The sequence below is a fragment of the Equus quagga genome, chromosome 8, assembly GCF_021613505.1.
Source record: "Equus quagga isolate Etosha38 chromosome 8, UCLA_HA_Equagga_1.0, whole genome shotgun sequence".
NCBI classification, from domain to species: domain Eukaryota; kingdom Metazoa; phylum Chordata; class Mammalia; order Perissodactyla; family Equidae; genus Equus; species Equus quagga.
The window spans coordinates 30,496,089-30,518,806 of NC_060274.1; the positions used below are offsets into that span (position 1 = coordinate 30,496,089).

Sequence of the window (22,718 nt, forward strand, 5' to 3'; positions counted from 1 at the left end):
ATGGACTCGGCTTGATTTCTTGGAAGCAATTGACAATTTTGACCATTACTCCCTTCCCTTAGGTTTTCCCACTTTTCTTGTATATACAACTTTATATATAACTGCTTTATCCCTTAAACTCATAACAAGAGTACTTCCCCATGCTGTTTTCCTTCAAAGTATGATTTTTAATAACTATAGAGTTTTTCATAAAAATGTACAATAAATCATGGACCCATTCCCCTATTTTGGACATTTACGTGTGTCCTGTGATCTAACTGCTCATTCCCTGCCACAGGTCTGGAATTCAGCCTACCTACTTCTTCGGGGGTAACCATCCTTGGGGTCTCCTCTCCCTACCAAGCCTCGATTTGGAATGAGTGTGTGTCTCCTTAGCTGCCGTTATCTTGCTGCCCCAAAAGACAAGCCCACAATGGTTCCCTTTCATCTGAAGTTTTACTGCTAACCACTGCAGGAAAACACACAATATTTATATGTTCAGCATATACCAGGTTTAAAGCATTGTGCTGGGTTTGAGGTAAGAGAGTGATTGACACCAACACAGTCTGTGCTTTGTGCTTCATGGTCTTACACTGTAGAAGGAAAGATGAATTAATTAAAACTATGATACGAATCACGACAAGACAATGCGACCTGTAACACTGTGTATGTGTGGAGGGCTGGCGGTGGTGACGGTGTATCTGAGAAGGCTTCTTCAGGGACACACATTTAAACTGAAATCTAAAGGTGACGCTGCAGTTAGCTGGATAAAGGAGAGGAGGAGCTGGAGAGTGCCGCACAGGCAAAGGGGGGAAGCAGGGTGGTGAATGTGAAGAACTGAAAGAAGCCAGAGCGGTAAGCGCAAACCCCAGGGAGAAGACGTGTGCCAGATGGGGCCGGGCACAGGCAGGGCCCTGCCCAAGGGGGCCTCGTAGGCTATTTTCAAGATTCTGGGTTTTTACCCCAAGAGTTAGGGGAAACTACTGAAGACTTAAGTAGGAGGGTGACATTAAACTTGTAGACAATCGTTCTGGCTGTGGTGTGGACAACAAATCCAAAGGGCATAAGAGCAGAGAGAAGACCACTCAGGAGGCTGCTAGCGAAGAGATGCTGGAGCTTGGTCTAGAGGGGCAATGGTACAAACGACAGAAATGGATGAGTCCGCAATGCACAGGAGGACCTTGGTGGGTTCAACAGGACTGATGCTTGTACACTGGGAGTGTGGGAGAGACACGTCAGGAATGACTCCCAGGCTTCAGGCCTGGGCTACACGGCGGCCTGCAGTGCTGACTGCTGAGAGGGAACACTGGAGGGAAGCTGGGTCCTCCCTTCCTTGCTGGCAAACAGGAGCAGAGCTTAGAACTCCTGAGTTCAGTTTTGGAAATGAAGTGAGGTAGCTGGGAAACATCCAATAAAGGTCAAGAAACTCAGAATAAGGGTCCAGCCTTTAAAAACTGGGGAGGGCCTGGCCCCACGGCCGAGTGGTTAAACTTCCGTGTGCTCCACTTCAGCAGCCTGGGTTCACGGGTTCAGATCCTGGGTGTGGACCTACTCCACTCACTAGCCATGCTGTGGAGGTGTCCCACATACAAAATAGAGGAAGACTGGCAAGGATGTTAGCTCAAGGCTCATCTTCCTCAAGCAAAAAAAAAAAAAAAGAAGAGGATTGACAATGGATGTTAGCTCAGGGCAAATATTCCTCAGCAAAAAAAAATAATAAAAAAAATTGGGGAGTCATTAATATGTAGATGGTTGTTGAAGACATGGGTACAGCTAAAATTGCCTAGGAAAAAAGTATAATATGAAAAGAGAAAAGAGCCAAGCCTCAAGGACCAGCTACATGTAAAGGTCAGGTAGAGAGGATAAGCTGGCAAACGAGCCTTAGAAAAATCAGCCAAAGAATAAAGACGAAAACCAGAAGACTGGGTTTCTGGTCTCATGGGCTCTAAGAGAAGGAGTTTTAAGAAACAAAGAGCAGCCAACAGTGCTGGGTGTCATTGAGAGGACAAACAGCCTAAGGACTAAAAAAGGTTCTGGGGAAACGGAGGAGATGCAATTAAACAGGAAGAGGGATCCCACCCTACTGAAAAAGGAAAGAAAGAAGATGGGTACCATGCAGGGAGCTGAAGGAGTTCTCAACTGATGGTTTCAATCTTGTTCTGTGAAAGACTGAATGCTGAACAGAGTGAGTACAGGAGAGATGTTCCGATCTGTGGTTTCATTAAGAATCTAGGCTGAAAAGAAGCCTGTGAACCACATGCTCTATTCTTCAACGCAGGAGGTGGAATGGCTGGGAGGCTAGTAGAAGATAATCAATCATAAGGAGAATAGGGAAATAGAGTCAGACTGCACAAGCCCCAAAGAAGCCCACATTTTTACAAGCAGCTGGGGGCAGCAGCAATCTGGAAGTGGCAACAAGAAGAGAGGATGGCACTGAAAGAGTGCTTAACTCCGAGGGATTGGGGTTTGAGAAAATAAGTAGCTACCACTAGAGACAACTCCAGGGGAAGTAGTATCCCCAGGGAAGTATCCCCAGGGAAGAATCAGGCTTCCACTAAGGAACAAGGAAGAACATTAGGAAAGAGAGAAGGAGACGGGAGGCAGGGAAAGAACGGGAGGGAAATCAGCAGAAAAGGACAAACCACCACAGGGATGAGAGCGGAAGAGGGCGATGGGGGAAGAAGGAGGCAGTCATTCTCTGGACACCGTGCATGGAAAGCAAGGAGGCGTAGAGAAAAAAAAGGAACAAAGCACACGCTGGAGTGCTCAAGTCCTATGGCAAAACCAGCTCTACAACTCCTGCCCCCTCCTGAGGCGGGAAGTGGAAGGGCATTTCTCTGGGTGTGCTTAACAACATCACTGATGCTGCAGATTAAGTAACACCCAATTCAGTTTGGTTCACTGAATTCATCATACCAGGCACTCACAAACCTCTGTCTTGACCATGATTATGTTGGGGCACAACCCCACACATTCTGAGTAATGACAACATCCCTAAAATAAACATGCTTCACTCCAAAGGTACGCCTTTGACACAGGCTCTTAGCACAGAGTTTTTAATATTATTGTTTAGAAAAAGAAAGTTATTGCTTCATGGTCATACTGATTACATTCAAAAAAAGTTTCTGCTCAATTTCTTCTATGTAAAAGTTTGTGCAATTTTATCATAACAACACATTTTGAAACTCTCATCTCAGGTTTTAGAGTCCACACGCCATCAAAATGTCTCAAATACTTGCATCATAATATTAGAGAACTTTTAATTCAGAAGAGACCTCAAGGCAGAGGCTGCCAAGCTGTGGACTTCAGAACTTCAAGAAGCTGAAACATTTATGAGAGGAGACCTGCAAATCCATGTCAAGCACTGTCTTCAGTCTGAATAACGTTTCATGCCTGTGTATTATTAATTTTGAAATATATGTAAATATCTGCATAATTAATTTTAAAAGGCTATTAAAATGGACTCTTCATATTCAAAAAGGTTTGGGAGGCACTACCTCACGGATTATCTTGCTCCTCCGACCGGTCTACACACACTTCTACTCCTACAAGTCCGGACAGACTGCGATCCAGCTGCCACCATGAGATGAGGTCACCTATTCACCTAAATGGCTGGAGCATTCTGGGTAACTGTCAGCACACCTCTTTGTGAGGAAACCTGTCACATTTTTAGGCAGCTCTTATTTGGACAGACACACTTTCTTCCCTAGAACTTCCAACGCTCTAGAATTGCTCAGCATTAGTTTCATCCATTTTGCACACGATGGACCCTGAAATACTTGACACAGTTACCACCTCCTTCCTAAGGCTACTCTCTCACACCTCTTCCCTCGGTCAGGGATGTGACAGGGTTCTTCATTGTACTGCCCCCTCAGCATGTACCCCTTGGTCAATACCCCTCTTAAAACTGCAAGCACAGCACAGCACACCAGATTTGACTTGCCTATGGCAACACAGAGTAGACCTATGACACCCCTTGAAAGAGACACCAGGATTTTTAAAATCTTGTAGTCAGCCAAAATATTCAGGACTTAAGCCAGGTCTCTCCCATCTTCTTTTAGTACATATGAATTTTTTGTAGTCAACAGTCCGTTAAATCCTACCTTGCTACTATGAGACCATTATTCCAGCCTGCTAAGGTCTTTGAGAATCTTGATTTTTGTCATCTAACACATTAGTTAATTCTCCCAATTTTATGTCATTTGTAAATTTGATGAGAGGGTTCATTCTACAGTGAAACTTATTCACTTGTGGCACTTAAATGATCTTTTCTTGCTGAAACGACTAATGACATTACATCAGGAAGAACATTAATCTTTATATTTAGTATGTCATCTACATAATTCAAGACATTTTAAATTGGCGATTATTCTATGCTTACCTAGCAATAGCTCTGATGAAGTCTAGGGACACTGTGCATTTGTATTTTGGTCCATCAAGCTGATCGTCATGGCCAACCAGGGTTAATAGCTGAAGGGTCACTAGAGAGGTAATCTAAAAACAAGAAAGCATTGTTATGAGAAAACGTTTTAAGGAGATTACATCATGCCCTTGTTTCTGAAAGACTTTATAGTTCCTTTGATAAAAATATATAACTGAATTCACAAGAATATCTGCGGAGAATGACTACTTTTAAATTTGAATACACAAATGTGCATATTTGCTTGAAGTCCTAGTTAATCAAACTAACACTCGTCTTTAAGGATTCCACTAGAGACAGCTTTGTTTCATTAATGACTCACACATGACTGCTAACCATTAAAAACTACAAGTAAAGCAAATTCCTTCTCTACATAAGAATTTTATGGAGTTTCTACCTAAATACCTCCGAATATCAAAACTACATTCTCTTGAGAATCAAGCAGTTGAAATGAGAAGGTGAGTCGCTTTCAGAGTTGGGTAGCTGGTCAGACAAAGGATAAAAGATCCATCCTTCAGACCTGGGCTGAATGTTGCTTTAGAACAGACCACCAATTAGGGAGTCAGGAAAACCCCAGAAGGATTATTATTGGCAAAAGCAAAAGTGTACTGTGACAAGTCAAAATTAAAATACAAAATAACTTCACGTTCATAAGGGCCAACGAAAGTACTAAGTGCTCTGAAAACCAAGAAGGCAAGCTGATCCAAGAGCTGAAATGCTTTGAGCGGCCCATCCCTCTTAGCCCAATTTCTTATTCTCATTCCTGCAGGCCAACAAGAAAAGGCCAGCAAGGGCGAGAAGGAAAGATTTGGAGACTTGGTGATCTGTAACTGCTCTGTGGCAAAATAAGGGATGAGTTACAATATCCATAATACCTAATCATGTCTTAGGAATTAAAGATGCTCACATGAGACTAATACTTTGCAGATGCTCAGGAAACATTCTTTGAGTAATAAAGACAATAAGAGCAGAAGTGATTTGCTTGGTACCAAGTACTCTATACAGAGTATCTCATTTATTTCTCATGACCCTACAAGGTGGACATTCTTACATTCATTTTTTTTTTTTCTAGATTTTATTTTTTCCTTTTTCTCCCCAAAGCCCCCCGGTACATAGTTGTGTATTCTTCGTTGTGGGTCCTTCTAGTTGTGGCATGTGGGACGCTGCCTCAGCGTGGTTTGATGAGCAGTGCCATGTCCGCGCCCAGGATTCGAACTAACGAAACACTGGGCCGCCTACAGCGGAGCGTGCGAACTTAACCACTCGGCCACGGGGCCAGCCCCATTCTTACATTCATTTTATAGATGAGTCTTAAAGATCTTAAGTAACTTTCCCCAGATCCCAGAACTGGTAAGTGACTTAGCAAGAATTCAAGCCTGGAGTCCACACTCAGCCTATTACACTACACAGACTCCACTAGGTTTCCTTTTACAATTTGTTTTTTCAAGATTGGCACCTGAGCTAACAACTGTTGCCGATCTTTTTTTTTTCTCTTCTTCTTCTCCCCAAAGCCCCCCAGGATATAGTTGTATATTCTCGTTGTAGGTCCTTCTGGTTCTCCTACGTGGGACACCGCCTCAGCACGGCTTGATAAGTGGTGCTAGGTCTGCGCCCAGGATCTGAACCAGCGAAAGCCTGGGCCACCGAAGTGGAGCACGAACTTAACCACTTGGCCACAGGGCTGGCCCTCCTGTGACAATTTTAACAAGAGAACTGTTATGTAGTGCTCAGCCAGCTGTCACTACTTTATTAACAAATTAAAAAATGAACAGATTGTAGATACCACAGTGTGTTATACACAGAAAATTCTATATTTAGCAAATATGAAGATTTTTTCAATTAGGAAAATGTTTTGTATTAATATATCACATAAGAAGCTCTGCATTCAAAAGGCTAAGACTTTAATTTCTAATTCAGTATCACAAATTGGGTTAGACCTTGCAACATTTTTTATAGACGTTCCGTGTATGTTGAAAAGAGTATGTACTTTGCACCTGTTGTACACTCTGTTCTATTGATGTCTATTAGATCAAACTTATTTGTGTTGTTGAAATCTTACATACACCATTTTTCATCTACTAAATCTATCAAAACTGAGAGAGGTATTAAAATTGTCCCATTATGATACAGAGTTTGTCCTTTCCTTCTTATAACTGTTAGTTTTTGCTTTATATTTTTGAGGCTATGTTATTAAGTGCATACTCTTAAAATTACCATGTTTCCCTGGCAAATTAAACCTTTTCATTATTATCTACTGGTCCTTTTCTTCAGTAATGCCTTTGCCATACGGAGTATTTTTTCTAATACTAATATAACTATATCAGCATTCCTTTAGGTGCTCATCTTTTTTCCCAGGTTACTTTTCATCCTTTTACTTCCAAGTGCTGTATTTTCCTAACTTCAGACAATTCTCAAGTAAACAACACATAGTGGGATTTTCTCTTTGTAGCCAGTCTGACAACCTTTACCTTTCACTGGACTATATACTCCACTTGCTTGTCTAAAATTTTATTTTTACCATTATGGCAAGCTTTCCATTTGTCCTTCATCTCTGTGTCTTTCTCATTCCTCTCTTGCCTTTCATTGAACTGAATTATAATATTGTTTCATTCTGTTGTTTTACTCTACTACCTTGGAAGTAGTTATACACTGTAATTTAGTTCTAATTTCCATTTTGATTTCTTCTTTGGCCCCCAAGCTATTTCAGAATTCTTCTTTAATTCCCCACTCATGGAGTTTTTCTAGTATTTTTTGTTTTGTTTCCTTTGGTGGGGGGGGAATCACAGGATGTGGTCTGTACACTGCAATCCTTTGAAATTTGTTGAGACGGCTGGGTTCTCTGGGAGAGAAGAGGGCACAGGAACCTGAATGTCACTCTGATGAAGAGTGAAACTGACCACAGTGGTCACCCTGTCTGTCCTGCCTGCTAGGGCCCTTCCTTCTTTCTCCCATGAATGTCTTCAGCTGACGGCAACTGAGCACAAAACAAGCCCACAAAATAGCGTGACCCACGCCAGGCATACACGGTTGAGTGAGACAGGAGTTTTCTCTCTTGCTCATACAAGTACCTGTATAATATCCTCCATTGTGCCTCTGGTCCTGCAAAGCCTAAAATATTTACTATGTGGCCCTTTGAAAAAGCTTGCCAACTCCTGCATTCAGATGATTAATTTAACCAATGTGGAAAATGAGATGTTCAGTGACTTTCCCAAAAAGATAATGACTGGATGGTCGTGACTTGACTAGGCATTAGGTCTCCTAATCTCAACTCCAAAACTTCTGAAATGCATGATTATACTGCGATCACAGCTAAGAGAGCTAATATCTAATAAGTTGTATTATACTCTTGCCTGAAAAAAGAATGTGTTAAAAGAATGGGGATGATGGGTACAAAAGAGAATGTTCAAGAGAAGAGACCCAGCAGTGTGCTTCCAGCAACAAGACTAAGGGCTCCCTGGCCATTAACTTGGAAATCTGGTACGTGCTACAAGTATGTGCTCACCATAGATGCAGAGTTGTCCAGCTGTCACTCAAGGTATTAAGATCATCCTATTATCTCCTTCCCGCTCCCACCCCGACCCCATTCTGTTTCCATGCTTAATCTTCTGATTTCAGAAGAGAGAAGGCAGTTTAGGAGAAAGAACATGCAAAGTCAGGAAGACCTACCTTCTGCCACTTACTAGCAATGGAATTCAGATTAGTCACATCAACAATCTGAGCCTCAATTTTCAAAACCAAAAATCAAAATAATAATACATCAACCATGCAGGTATGTTCTAAGTATTTATGAGATAACTAAAAATAAGCATAAGTCAAGGTCCTATTTCAATGCCTGGCAAAGGGCAATTGCTCAATAAATTATACATATTTTGTTAACAGGCATAAATTTATTCCAATTTCAGAAATCAAACTTTTAATTTTGAGTTGATTGAGCTGATCAGCAAACTCAAATGTCCTATCTGCCTAATAATTTTTCAACATTTACTCTGCTTAACAATATTTATCAATAAACTGGCATTCTGGCTTAAACATTTGTCTCTTGAGATTTGACTGGTATCATTAATTCTAACCATATCCCTGAGATATTGATTACCTCCAGGAAAACCTACAAAACCAAAAACCTACAAAAAAAATCTTAAAAGCTAAGGGCCAGCTGCTGAACCCCAGTTGCCCACGCAAGCCACTGCTCTAGAATCCTGCCTCTCCAGGTGTGCCAGCCACCTCTCCAGTGCTGCCCCTCGTCCCACCGAGCTGCCGCTCACTTCAACTTTCCAAACAGCAACACGAAAATTTTAAACTTGTTTTTAGTACCTGCAAACTAGAGATGGTCTAGATGTGACAATGGTGTGTTTGATTCAGTCTGAAGAACACAGACTCTGAAGGGAAATCAAGTCCTTTATTCAAATAATTATACAAAGGATTATAGGTGGTAGGAAAGGTATAAAAAACAGCCAAAATTAATGAATTGGTAACACTTGCTTTGTTGTTAGTGCCATGCCACCCTGTCCAACCTTTCTGCGCCCTCCTCTCACCCTTTCGGTGCTGTATCAGACAATGCTGTGCTGCTATTCCAAAGGATGGACACTTTTTTTTGCAAGTGGGTGGTCAGGTCCTTCTTCCTACTTTGCTTAGTCTGGAAACTCTGCTGAAATCCCTCCAACGTGGGTGACCCTGCTGGTATTTGAAATATTGGTGGAACAGCTTTCACCATCACAGCAACACACAGTGGCCACAGTATGACAACTGACAGATGAGTGGTGCGGTTCCCTGACTGGGAAATGACCCCAGGCCACAGCGGTGATAGCACAAATCTTAACCACTAGACCACTAGGGCTGGCAACGCTTGCTACCTATATGGAAATTCAGTCACTAGACATAGGTTTTCTGCAGGGATAAAAATCCCTAGAAGGCAACTTTACTGTTTGTCAACAAATTTCCATTTATACCTTCGAAAGCCTTTATTAGAGTGGACATGAGAAAAGAACCAAACTTGAGGCACATTCTATGATTACTCTAAGAACGGACCATCAGACAGTCAGTGAAGTGAACAGATGAAAGCTTCTTTCAATATGCAGTACAGAATTAAATGCTTCTGTATACCACCGTAAGTTTTAAAACTTGCGCTAGATTCACTGACTTCACCAATAGAAGTACTTCTGTTTTATTACTTTCTCAGTTTCTTATGCCATACTCCAGAAACGAGATTTCATTTCAGGTATCAAAGGGCCCCACTACTGTCCATATGAAGTAAGTAACATCTAGACTTTTACCAGAAACTAATCATATATCTCCTCTCAAAGCAAGCTAAAAATGAGTAGTAACTCTATTTTATGACCTACTGAATATAACATTTGTTAATTCATTAGACAAATACTTATTGCCTACCTTCTATGGATCAACCATTTTGGCATATGTAGTGGGCATCCCCCATTCCATAAAATTACAAAAGGTACGCTCCTTCCTTTCCTAGAGTTTACCCTCAAATACTACAATAGTATTCACAAAAATCAAAACTGGTACATATTACAAAAAAGATGCAAAAAGAATATTTTTAATCATTGCCTTTAACTTCTATTTTTAGTTTCAGTTTTAAAATAGGTACTGGTAGATGAAAAGTGAAAGACCTTGTTTCCTTGACTAATTTTGAATTAACAGGGATCAAAATGAAAAGGTCAAATAGGTGATTAAATTAAACCCATTTCAATCCCATAAGAGTTCTCCACATTTTAACTGGAAATGTGAGGAGGATAAGGAAATGATAGGAAGGGGAATCGAGGTGATATAAATAAAGTCAAAGAACCCAGAGTACCCTACACCTGGCACAGATCTTGGTATTTTCTAACTGAAATTATTTCTGTTGTATTTATCTCTCATCCAACGATGACAGAAGGAAGAGTAAAATTGACTCAAGGAGAAAATGATTTCATAAGCTAGTAAAATGTGTTTCTTACAACATTTTATAAGCACATGTGAGTAAAGTTAATGAAAACATTAAAAAAGTCAAATTATTCAACATTTTTACAAAAGTTGAGTTCCCATTTACCTAGTTTATAAGTTAAATGAAAAAAATGGTTAAAATTAAGTTAGCTGTTAAAAATGTGTGAAATAGTGATGTGCATAATAAATGAGGTCATCTGTGAAATATTCAGCACAGTGCCTAGGACATAGTATTCAGTAATGAGATATTATTTATATTATTACTACCTATTAGCACTATTTTCCAATTTCAAATTTAATGAGATTTCTAATAGCCTATTAATTTACTTAAAACTCATTATTACATTTGAAAACACTGTTGAATTTCCTACAGCTTTCTGAATAAAATACCAAGCTTAATTTGTTTAGAAAATACAAAACTTAAAACTATCTGCAGACTAAAAATAACTATATGAAAAATATAACAAATTAAAAATTATATGGCAGGTTGGACCCAGATGTAGAGAAAAATTAAGGAATGCGAGGATAGTTCTGAAAAAATTATCCAGAATGAAGACTAAAGAGATAAAAAGAGGGAAAATATGAAAGAGGTTAAAAACTAGAGAAGAGGAAGTGAGAAGCTCCAACATACTTCTAATCAAAGATCTAGAAGGAAAATAGAGATGAACAAAATGGAGGAGAAGCAATATCTGAAGAGAGAACAGACGAAAATTCATTAGAGGAGATGAAAAATACCAACCCACAGAATTGAAGAGCCAAACAAATCCAAAGAAGGAAAAATCAAAAAATATCCACACCTACAAACATCATAGTGAAAGTGCAGAACAATGAAGATGAAGAAAAGTTATTCACAGTAGCTGGGGGAGAAAACACAGATTACCTTCAAAGGAGTGGCAACTGGACTGACAGCTGTCTTATGATTAACAATGAAAGCCACAAAATTGTGGAAAGATAGCTTCAATATATTGAAGAAAACAACTGTTAACTCAGAACTATACACGCAGAAAAAAACAATCTTTTAAGATTGAGAATGAAACAAACACATTTCCAAATTAAGAACAACCAAAGGTTTGATCCCCAAAGATCCCCACACGCTGAAGGGAATTCCTAAAATGTTTCTCCAGGGGAAAGTAGAGGGATCGCAGTTAGAAGGTCTGAAACGCAAGGAGGAAGGAGGAATGAGGAATGAAGAAAGTAGCAAACATGCCAGTAAATCTAAGTGAATTTTCCCATATAGATGATAACAATAATGTATTATGGGCTCAAAAATAGGATTAAAGTGCACAATACCAGTAACATATAAACCAGGAGTGGAGAAAATGAAGTTAGAATGCTCTAAGATCCTGTGATGTCTGAGAGAAAAGTAAAAGTATTCATTAAATTTCGACTCTGATAAGTATGAACATTATAATTTTTAAAGTAACAACTAAAAGAATAGAAACAAGAGTATGTACTTCTAAACTAGTAGAGAGGAAAAACTGAATTATAAAAATAGTTGATCCAAAAGAAAATAATAAAAAGAAACAAAAACAGATAAGCTAAATAGAAGGTATAAAACAAGATATAAACAAAATAACATTAGTAATTATATTAAAAGGAAACTAATCGCTGCAAATAAAAGAGAAAGACTGACTGACTGAAAAAAATAAATCCAACTTTATACTGTTTAGAAGAGATATATTTAAAACAGAAGAATATGGGAAGGTGAAAGGATAGAAGAAGATACATAAAATACTAACTAAAAAGAAAAATGAAGGTATAGTAACACAGACAAAACATTTAAAAAGAGATTGAGAGAAAGGCTCACTTAATAATGACAAAATGCAGGCCCTGAGCTCAAACATCTTACAAGACGAACTACTCGAGACCTTTACTGTGAAGGGTTGAGACACAGAAGAGGACGGGCAGCCAAGGAACCATGGGATCTTTGGGGAAGGGCATTGTTTAAAGTCAAGACAAACGCATTATCCTTCCCAGTTTGGAAACAGGTAGGAATCACAACGAGAAAGTAGGCCTGAAATTGTAACAAATGGGAGGATATACAGAAGAGTTAATATGGTCTCCTCTGGCAAAATACATTCACTAACTTCAATCCTTTCTATTTTTCCATAAGGAATTCATTTGTGAAAGTAAGTTGATAATAGTCATTTGAAACTCACACATTAATCTCCCTTTATTATTAAAGGCAGGTTTCTTCAGTATTTTTCTTTTAACACAGAGGAAAACATTAATCACCTTTTACTTTGCCACTAGCATTTCCTTATAATATTTCTTGTAACTTCTACTTTCCTGTGATTCAAACACTCTGAAATATTTAATTCAATTCTTTAACCCAAATTGTTCTAAATTACTCTTCTTCCATTTTCCCACAGGGAAACAAAATCTGTCTTTAATCTAGTTAAGTTAGAATTTCAAGAATATTTTCAGCTACCTTACAGTTTTATTACTTTTACTATATTAGTTATGACAAATTTCCAAAGGCAATCAGTTGGACCAGATAGTGCCTTGAAGTCGCTTTCAGCTCTACCAGGATTCCACGGACAAATTCAATCATTCAAATTGTACAAAGGATACAGTATCACTTCAAGATGCAGCAGTCCAAAGGCATCTCCAAAATACAAATAAGATGATTTGGGCAGGGTGGGGGTAGGGGTGCTGATTCAGCAAAAGCTAATACACAAAAAAAATCTAAACCAAAATGAAATAATTAAATTAGGATGTGATTTTTCACATTAAAAAACACTGATTTGAGGTCTTTCATTCCTTGATTTTACCATATGAACAGAAACAACTTACAAATACATAGTTTAGGGGAACACCACATAAAGCAGTGTACAAATGACCCAAAATTTAAAAGTACTTTACCAGTTTATCAAAATACTGATAGAGCAAAATTGAAAAGAATCAAGTACAAAGATTAATTTATAGGGCCAACATTTTGAACCTCAAATGTATTAATTTATACCTAAATGAAGACTTCCGGAAAAAATATATGAAACTTTTGGAAAATTATTTCTTACATGCATCAGTACAAGAATATCCACCTCCCCCTCCATTATCAGATCCTTAAAATGATCTAATTTTTATTTCCAACTACATATCCATAAAACTCTTGAGGACTTGCTCTAGGTACTGTCCATTCAAAGATGAACAGGATCACAGAAAATACTGACTTACTTCCTTGCCCAACTTTAAATGTTCATGACAATATGATGAAGTCGTATCTCCAGGCTGGCATTAATATCTAAAGAACTTGACATGGTCAATGGGAACACGGCAGAAGTCTCTAGACAGTGAAGGCACTCAGGACGACTCACGGTGGGATCTCAGTTTTGTGTGTTTGCATGCGCATGCATATGTAGAGGTGGGACCAGAGTCTCTGCCACCCACCGCAGCCCCGGAGTCTTCAGTGACAAATCTATCACTCAAAGAAAAGAGCCACACAGAGTCATTCTGGTTATTAAGGCTCTAAATGCAGGAAGTGATTTAGAGTAAGGTTCTAGTTTCAGCAAAGAAGAATAAATTGAAATATTTTGCAGCCAGTAAAATTAATGTCTTAAAAGGGTTTAAACTTTGTCAGGAAAAAGCTCTCAATAATAACGATAAAATATATTCTGAAATATTTTTTAGCGCTGTCTAGTTCACAGAAGGCTTCTCATGCAATTGAGCTTTGAATGACCCTGGAACACATTTCGTAAACAAATACTAACAAAGAGCCTAGACAGAAGGGTTAGAAAGAAGAAAATATCTTTTAAAAAAATAATACTTTTGGTCCGGTCAAGATGGCATAGATTCATACTTACTGTTCTTCCATGTTAAGGACCACTATAAACCCTGGAAATAACATAAAAGACAACCAAAAAAGGACTCTGAAAGGTGCAAAGAGCAAGGTCCGCTGCTTAGGGGCCCAGGACGAGAGCAACAACGCAGACGCAGGGAAGGGGTCTTCTGACTCCCCACCCAACAGCACGAGGTGACCAGGCCCAGCGTGCCCTAGTCCCCAGGCCAGAACAGAAAGCTACCCAGGTGGGCTTATTTCTCCCCTGAACGGAACAAGAGTCCTGCCCAAAAACCTGGCCATTGTGAATCCTACATCTGACAAATCTATCCTCATGAATGAAGTAGAAGTAAAGACATTCTCCAATGAGGAAAAACTAAAGAATTTGTCCTTTAAAGCACACCTTTAAAGCATGGCTGAAGAAGTTCTTCAAAGAAAAAGGAAATGATAGAAGAAGGAACCTTGAGCATCAAAAAGGGAGAAAGAACAACAGAAAGAGTGGAAAAATGAATAAAATAGACTATCTCCTCATGAGTTTTCTAAACCATATTTGATTAAAAACTAACACCATTTGATCCTCAAGACAATGGTATTCAAAAAGTGGAAGCAAGGTTACCATACTTCACTGGAAGAGTAAAACATCGACACCACTTATAAAACTAAACCTGCAATTACCACATTGCCCAGCAACTGCACCACTGGACATTCACCCCAGAGAACGGCCTGTTCACACCAAAACCTGTACATGAATCTTCGCAGTAGCTTTATCTGTAACAGCCAAAAAAGGGAAAGAGCCCAGATGTCCTTCAGTCAGTGAATGGTTAAACAAACTGCGGCACATCCATACTACGGAATGCTACTCAGCAATAAAAAAGAATGAACTATTGACACATGCAACAATTTGGATGAATCTCCAAGGAATTAACTATGCTCAGTGAAAAAAGCCAATCTCAAAGTTACATACTGCATAATTCTGTTTATACAAATCCTTAGAACGCCAAAATGTTAGAGGTGGAGACTAGTGGTTGCCAGGGGCTGGGGGAGTGGGTGGGAGGGAGCTGGGTGTGGTTATAAGAGGAGGAGTCCTTGTGATAATGGAGCTGGTCTGTATCTTGACTTTGGTGGTGAATAAATAAATCTACACTAGATAAAATTTCACATAACCAAATACGCACAGACATACACAAAAATGAATACATGTGAAAGTGGGAAATTTGATTAAGATCAGTGGAGTGCATCAATGTCGATCTCCTGGTTGTGATATGGTACTAGTTTTGCAACTGGAAACTGGGTAAAGGGTACACAGGAAGAAAGAGTCCTTATTACTTCTCACAACTGCACGTGAATCTATAATTACCTCAAAAAAAGGTTTAATTAAAAAATAAACAGACTGACGAAATACACAAAATATAGAGGGCTTTGAGAAAGAACTTATAAACTGCCAGAATAAATTGCCTCTCAAAATACTGAAGGACCTGTAGAGCAGGTACTTAAGTCTACTCGTAGAAATGAAAATACTTTTTCTACCCTTATTACAGGGATTTTAAAGAAATTACCTGATAAAACACTGTTCAAAGTGGGTAAATTTGAGAATGTTAATTATTTCAATATTGATAGGCCACTGAAGTGAGGCTATACAGGTTTTAAAAAGTTTATAGATTGTGGATTTTCCTGCTGAAAGCCAGATAATTAGTTGTGGCTTGTGGTTCAGCTGCGAGGATTTGCAGCTGCTGATTTCACGCTGCGAGCCCATCGAGGGCTCACAAAGTTGCTCCACACCTGTGGCCAGTAGAACTTATGACCTCCTCCAGCCCACAGGAGGATTACAGCAAAACTGCTATCACATAAATCCCAACCTGAGGGCTCTCCATGTTCCCAAATTCCACCTCTTACTTCTAGGTTTAAAAACAGTGAAAGTTTTGTTTTGTGTGGGGGCTATAAAAACCAACTGCACTTCCAACTTATTAAAAGCTGACATGTTTCCATGTAAAAATTACTACAAAATAAAATTCTGAGCTAGCCCACCAGGACTGGAAAACTTGGAGATCAATGCCTCACTTTACGCACAAGAAAACCCACATCATAAAGGATGACAGGCATTATCAGAGCCCCGGCAGTCACCCCACACAAACTACTACGTTGGGGCACTTTAGCAGATGTTCCCAATTATTTAATACAAAAGTCCAAACGAAAAAGAGCACAGCAAATGTACCATGCTAGAGGTCAACTAGAAACATTTTAGAGTTGTAACAACAAATTTTAAATTAAAGACAATCTTAAGAATATTTAACATTTTAAAAATGTTTAGCCAAAATGATGCCTCATTTTGGATACTGACGAATAAGAGAAGGTGGTTTGCCAAGACTATCACTGCTGCAATAAGGAGCCCAGTCGGTGCTTTTATCTCTTCTACTGCGCTTCAAATTCCTGAGGAGGACACACACGTAACCCGGCATGCACGCCTTCCCACAGGATCTAGTAGAGCATGTGGACAAAACCTGACAGGGGAAAAAAGAGCTTTGGGATCTAGTTAACATCAGTGACCACGGGTAATTAGTGGTATAGGAACTGGAACTTGTTATTGAGTCCAGGCTCTATAGACGAGATCTAGACATTGACAGATCTGTAACTACCACTGTACTAGGCACTTCAGTTTCTTCAGTCCTCACAACGACCCAGCCACGAGTTAGGTACTACAAATAACCCTTATTTTCCAGATAAGGAAACAACTTCAGAGAGCTTAGGAAATCTTCAAGGTCACTGAGCTAAGAGTGGTAAGAGCAACACTGGATTTGAACCCCATCTGAATCCAAAGCCCACATTGCTTACACTACCCCAAAAGGGGGCTGCAGAATACAGAGAAGAGATCACTGTACTGAGACAGACCAAGGGAAGCTCCAAGAAGGCAGTGGGAAGGAAAGTACGACGACAACTCCGAAAGCATTCCGCACTGCAAGGGGCACCGTGAGGACGCTGGAGGTCAGAAACCCAGCAGCGGAGGCACTGCAGAAAGAACAGAGAGAAACACTTCAATGCGACTGCAGCAAAAAGAATCAAGAAGTTATCTCAACAGGCAACCGGCCTGCCCCAGGGCCACAGGTAACAGCCTGGAGAAGGAACCATCAAGAATCCTGTGAACAAAAGGACCAGGTGTGAGCGGTGTGATGCCACCAAAGTAAACTTAACGTGGAATTTATTAACCTAATGACATGTTAGCTTTTTATAAATCAGACTGCATATTATATTAGACATAAAATCACTATTTTTAAGGTTTTTGAAAAGATAACTTAAGGTGGGGGGAAAAGCACGATTTCTTAAAATCTGAAATTATTAGACAACATTGAAAATGGTATCTCAAAGTAAAATTTCTTACACATTTGTGGATTAAAGATCATTTACAAAAAAATTCACCACCATAAATCACACAAAATATATAATAAATTAAAAGTTAGGGTAAACAATACAATTTTAAAAAGCAAAGGTAATGAAAAGATCTTTCCTAAAATATTGAAATCATTTTCAGAAAAGAAATATTTTAAGTAAGTAAATTTAAATTTCTGTGGGGAAATTATTACTCCCCTTCTTGGTTTCTATTACTTATGAAGACATATTTTTTTGCCAATAATTTTCAGATTTTTTGGAAGTATATACTGTTTTCTACAGCTGCTTTTCTTATCTCTTGTGTCAAGTTCAAATTCAAACAAATGAAATTCAATTGAATAAAAAAGTAGTCTAGGGGACGAATTTTCTTTTTCAAAGTGAGGATTTAGATTCTGTGCTAGGAAATACACAATAAAGTTGCTTTTTTAAAAAAGCTGTACTAAAAGTCAGCCACTTTAATTTTTACTCATACGTTTCCATTGATCCTTTTCTTCAAAATAATAATTCTGGTTTTAGTCCTTGGTTTAAAAATAAACAGAACTGCTAAAAATCTAAAGCATCTTGCTATCAAAGAGAACAATATTTCCCTAGCTTTCATGTATTAGCAGCATATTGACACTAATTAAAGGATTTTATTTTACTTTAGCTTAAAATAATCAAACTACCTAATTCAAAAGTCAAAGTATATATTTTTTCCCTCTGATTAGCTCCTGTGTCATCACTGAGGCATTCACAAAGAAAAATAAAAAATGCAAACCTACTTATACATACATAGAACCTTTTAAAATTTACCTCTTTAGTGGGGCCATACACTATTTGCTTAGTTAATCTTTGCTCTGTGTACTGTTAGGGTCTTTGTTCTCATCCACGTAGGGGATGAGCGGATCACTTATGTCCTAACAATGGGAGCTCATGTACCACAGGGAGGATTTTTTTTTCTTAATCTGAGAGGCAGTCACTAACAAGCTTCAGCTGGAAGTGCTTGATGTTAAAACAGTGTGAACCTGTTCCTAGGCTAATAAACTAGGTTCTTTCTGCCAACAAAAGGAAATCAATTTACAACTGTAATTAATTTTTAACACGCTCATTATTTTTATACTTTCATAGGTTGGTATATATGTCAATTGATTTGTGAAACACCCTATGCTGCTTGTCCTGCAAGAGCTTTACAACCTGAAACATATTAAATTATTTAAATAAAGAACTTAACGTGTGATACGTTGGTGTATGAGGGCCACACAACCCAATAAGCCCCACATTTGATCTGATTTCAGGCGACGTGATAATTCACGAGCATGTGGCACTGACCAAGAGACTTCAACCATCATTTCTACAGACACAAGGTAGTGGTGATGCACGCAGCAATGGAAGAGAGAGGCAAACGCTGTCAAAGGTGTGCATCTTAAAATCATCGCCATGAATTTATATTTCCAAAAAAAGGGCAGGTAGTGGATTGCTAGTCTTCAACTATTCTCAGATAAACAAAAAGTGGCAAGTGTTTATACACAGAGGAACTAAGCGTCTCTAATATCTCGAACTTTTTAGCAGACAAATGACTGCGCGTTTTTTGTATCCAGGAAGAGCTTAACTGCACACCTGGGAGAATGGGGAGTCATTTACTCATTGGGTGAACCCCACATTCAAGGCACTGTGCAAGAGAGACAAAAACGAAGACAAGGTCTATGCCCTCAAGGTATTCAAGGCAGCGGGGGAGACAAACATATAATAAAATGATAATGGCACAACATGACTGCTACGCCAGTGATACATATAAAAGCAATTCCCTGATTTTAGAGAAGGAAATGACTAATTAGGGAGGGAGGCAAAAAGCTGGGTTTACTGAGAAATGGCATTTGAGGGGGGTGGGCCACGAGGTATAAAAGAGAGCTCAGCAGTGGTAGGGGGACAGCACAGGAAACAGTACCACAGGAAAAACCGGCGTGCTTCCAGGGAGGAAACAGCTTCTCGTCAACGGGGTCCAGGGTGAACGAAGGAAGGGACAGAAAATGGAGCTGGTCTGTGAGGGGCCTTTTAAGAAATGCTACGGAATGCAATGCAGACTTGGTTCTGCAAACGATGTAACTCACTAAACAAGTGTAAGCAGGAAAATAAGACCATGTTTATTCTTTAAGATTTATGCTGACGACGGCATGGAGGGTGAACTCAGAAGTGGTAAAGGAAGGCCACTTAGGATGCTGGGCAATGGTCTAAGAAATAACAAAGCTATGGACTGACAACAGTGGCAGCAGGGGTGGGAAGAAAGGAATAAGTTCAAGAGACTCTTGTATTTAGAGAGAAAAACAGACTGGACTTGTTGACCAACTAAATGGAATAAAAACAAAAGAGAGGGTTCAGAGAATATTTCTCCATGTAACTAAAAACTAGAAACTGTCTATTATCTGTCTTTGTTTTCCTAGCACCTAACACTGCGCATGCCACGAAGTATGTGCTTAGTAAAGGATGAATGAATGAATGATGAGTTCTGAAATCTAGGTAAGGCAGAAATAGCACAGGAAACGGTTTAGGAAATAGCTTGGTTTTGGATATATCAGTGCGTGATGGAGACGGCACATTCAGGTATGACTGATCAGCTGGCAATCTGGGCCCAGAGCTGGAGGATAAGGGCAAAAATACAGAATTCAAAAGTCATCGATGTACGCATAGCATTTGAAGCCAGGGGAGTAGATAAGACAGTTCTGGGTAAACCTGTTCCCTTTCTTATTCCTAACTCTGGAAGCATGATTACTTCCTATTAAGAATTCAACTCTCTCCCACCATTCAGAGTGCCCAAGGTGAGGGGGCAGTGAGGTTCTAGAGGCAACTTGGGACTGAAGACGCTAAGTTCTCATCCAGGGGAAAGGACAGGACTTTTCTGTCACACCAGCTAATGAAACGTCTACGTATAAGCAGGTGAGGCCAATCTCCTCCAAAGGACTCCAATTAGTTGTTGGCTGATAAAGACAATCTCTCATTGGAAACCTCCTTAAGCATCAACACTTTTTTTTTTTTTTTTTTTGAGGAAGATTAGCCCTGAGCTAACTACTGCCAGCCTTCCTCTTTTCGCTGAGGAAGGCTGGTCCTGAGCTAACATCCGTGCCCATCTTCCTCTACTTTATATGTGGGACGCCTACCACAGCATGGCGTGCCAAGCGATGCCATGTCCGCACCCGGGATCCAAATCAGAGAACCCCGGGCCACTGAAGCGGAACGTGCGAACTTAACCACTGCGTCACGGGGCCGGCCCCTCATCAACATTGCTTTTAACCATCTTTGCATAGAGTATTTTAAAGGGTAGCACACATTTCCATACTGTAAATTTTTCCTAATCATTTACTTCCTAACTTGTTCTTCTTAAAACTCCTTTTCTCGTTAAGGCAGTCTAGTCATACAGGTCTACCTAAGGTCTGCGTTTACCCATACAGTCACTCTATTAATAGCACAGATTTTCTTCAACAGGCATGTGCAAGCACAGATCCATACAAACTTTATTTGTGTGCTTTCAGCACAAAACGTGCCAAATCAAATCAAATTTATTGCTGTTGAATATATTTCCCCAAAAAATGTAAATGAAGGGTATATATTTGGTATATTTATTAGAAGCAAGGCTAGGCTCTGAGAAAGGTAGTTATAAAATATTGTCTACAAAAATAAGGTGGCAACGCATTCTTTTACTCAAAAGTTGAAAGCATAATTTATGCAGTTTTTTTATCCCTTAGGCAGTATTTTACACATCATCCTTGAGCAATGGTTCCATTTTTCCAGAGTTCAGTAAAAATGCCAACTGCTGGGCTGATACGTCCACAAAGGCAAAGTGGTTACACCGAAGAAATTTAAAACCAGATGTAGGGAAGAGAGGAGAAGAGGAGGGGTGAACACTATTCTTTTACAAATGGAAACAAGAAAGACAACCTTTCACCCCTGGGCAAGAGAGTGAAATATACCGCGCTTTTTATTCTCCTCGGCCATGATTAGTATTAGTATTCCCTGGAACAATAGCGCAGGTGGTGAAAACCACAGATCAGCTTCACTCTTTTCAAATGTGAAGCATCCCAAAACAGTTTTTAAAAAATCTCCTGAACGAGGCACGCACTGCAGAGCGGTCTGACGGCAGAACAGTCATACGTGCCCCCCAGGGCAGCAGGAGAGCTGAGAACCTAATTTACGGTACCAGCAGGCACCGAGCGGCATGGCGCTAAGACTCTCCCCTGAGAGGGCAGGGCCCGCCCGGGTCACACAGCACCCTGCCGACCTATTCATCAGAGAGCAGGCAGCAAGTAAGGCTCCTTTACCATCTTTGGGACGGAATGCCTCACTGCCTCAGTTGTGGTTTAAAAAAAAAATTAAGGTTATTAGAAAATGTTAGCATTCAAGATATCTTCTATGATTTAGATAATTTACCTTAATAGCACCAAGTACGTCAGTTGTATGTCACAGAGACACTGGAACGTGGGCACAAGTCAAATGAAGCACAGAGAAGCTACAAAGGAGCTTTTCACATTTTCTAACACTCTAGTACCCAGGGAATTTGTTTTTAGGAAAACTGTCCCTTTTCGTTCACCAGCTTCAATATCTATATAAATAATCCTCATACCCGAATCACTTAATATAAATATCTTATTTTAGGAAGTTATACTTTAGGTTTAAAAGGTTCAAATTCTCCCCTAATCCATATATGCATTGGACAGTACTCCACCAACTATGATTTCTGAGGTTGTGACTAGCATTCAATAAAATTACTTTTTTTAAGAAACATAAATCAAACAACCACAATATTATGCAATATGCAAACTAATTTTTTAAGGTAAAGAGGTTTTATAAGTCTATAAAATTATTATATTTGGTTAAAGTTTGGTTAGAAATCCATAAAAGTAGTTTAAAATAGTATATATAGAAGAATGACACAATAACTTTTAATCATAAAGTATTTGAAATACAGTCATGCCACATTTTTAAGAAGTCACTTAGTTACAAGAGGCCACGCAGAATACACTATTTATTTGTCCACAACTTAGCAAGTTCCAAGTCTTAACTGAGACTGTTCCATAGCAGTGTCATAATGAAATTTAATCAGGTTATTAAAGTTACTAAAATGTCCATAACTAAACTAAATTTAGTCATGACATAGGTATCAAACAATCGCGCTCCACAGCGCTAAGTTCAAGGCATGTCAGGAGGAAGCACCCAACAAACAGCTTTGTTATTTTGCCTGGAAGAAGACACTTA

General features: G+C 39.3%; 1 protein-coding gene across 7 annotated transcripts in view; it reads right to left on the minus strand.

Annotated features, from left to right (window-relative positions):
* ORC5 (origin recognition complex subunit 5) overlaps window positions 1–22,718 on the minus strand; it is a 126,508-nt gene that overhangs the window by 51,790 nt on the left and 52,000 nt on the right. For 4 of the 7 annotated variants that reach the window (XR_006889912.1, XM_046670640.1, XM_046670644.1 and 1 more), the window contains 2 exons: window positions 17,001–17,117; window positions 4,361–4,473 (listed from right to left, as the gene is read on the minus strand). Coding sequence is in view for 6 of the 7 variants with exons in the window: in XM_046670640.1 (XP_046526596.1) it covers window positions 4,361–4,473; window positions 17,001–17,117 (230 nt within the window). In the remaining variant the exon portion in view is untranslated. Of the gene's footprint in view, window positions 1–2,622; window positions 3,373–4,360; window positions 4,474–17,000; window positions 17,118–22,718 lie in introns of those variants that run through there. The other 3 variants (XM_046670645.1, XM_046670646.1, XM_046670641.1) reach the window with 2 other exon arrangements.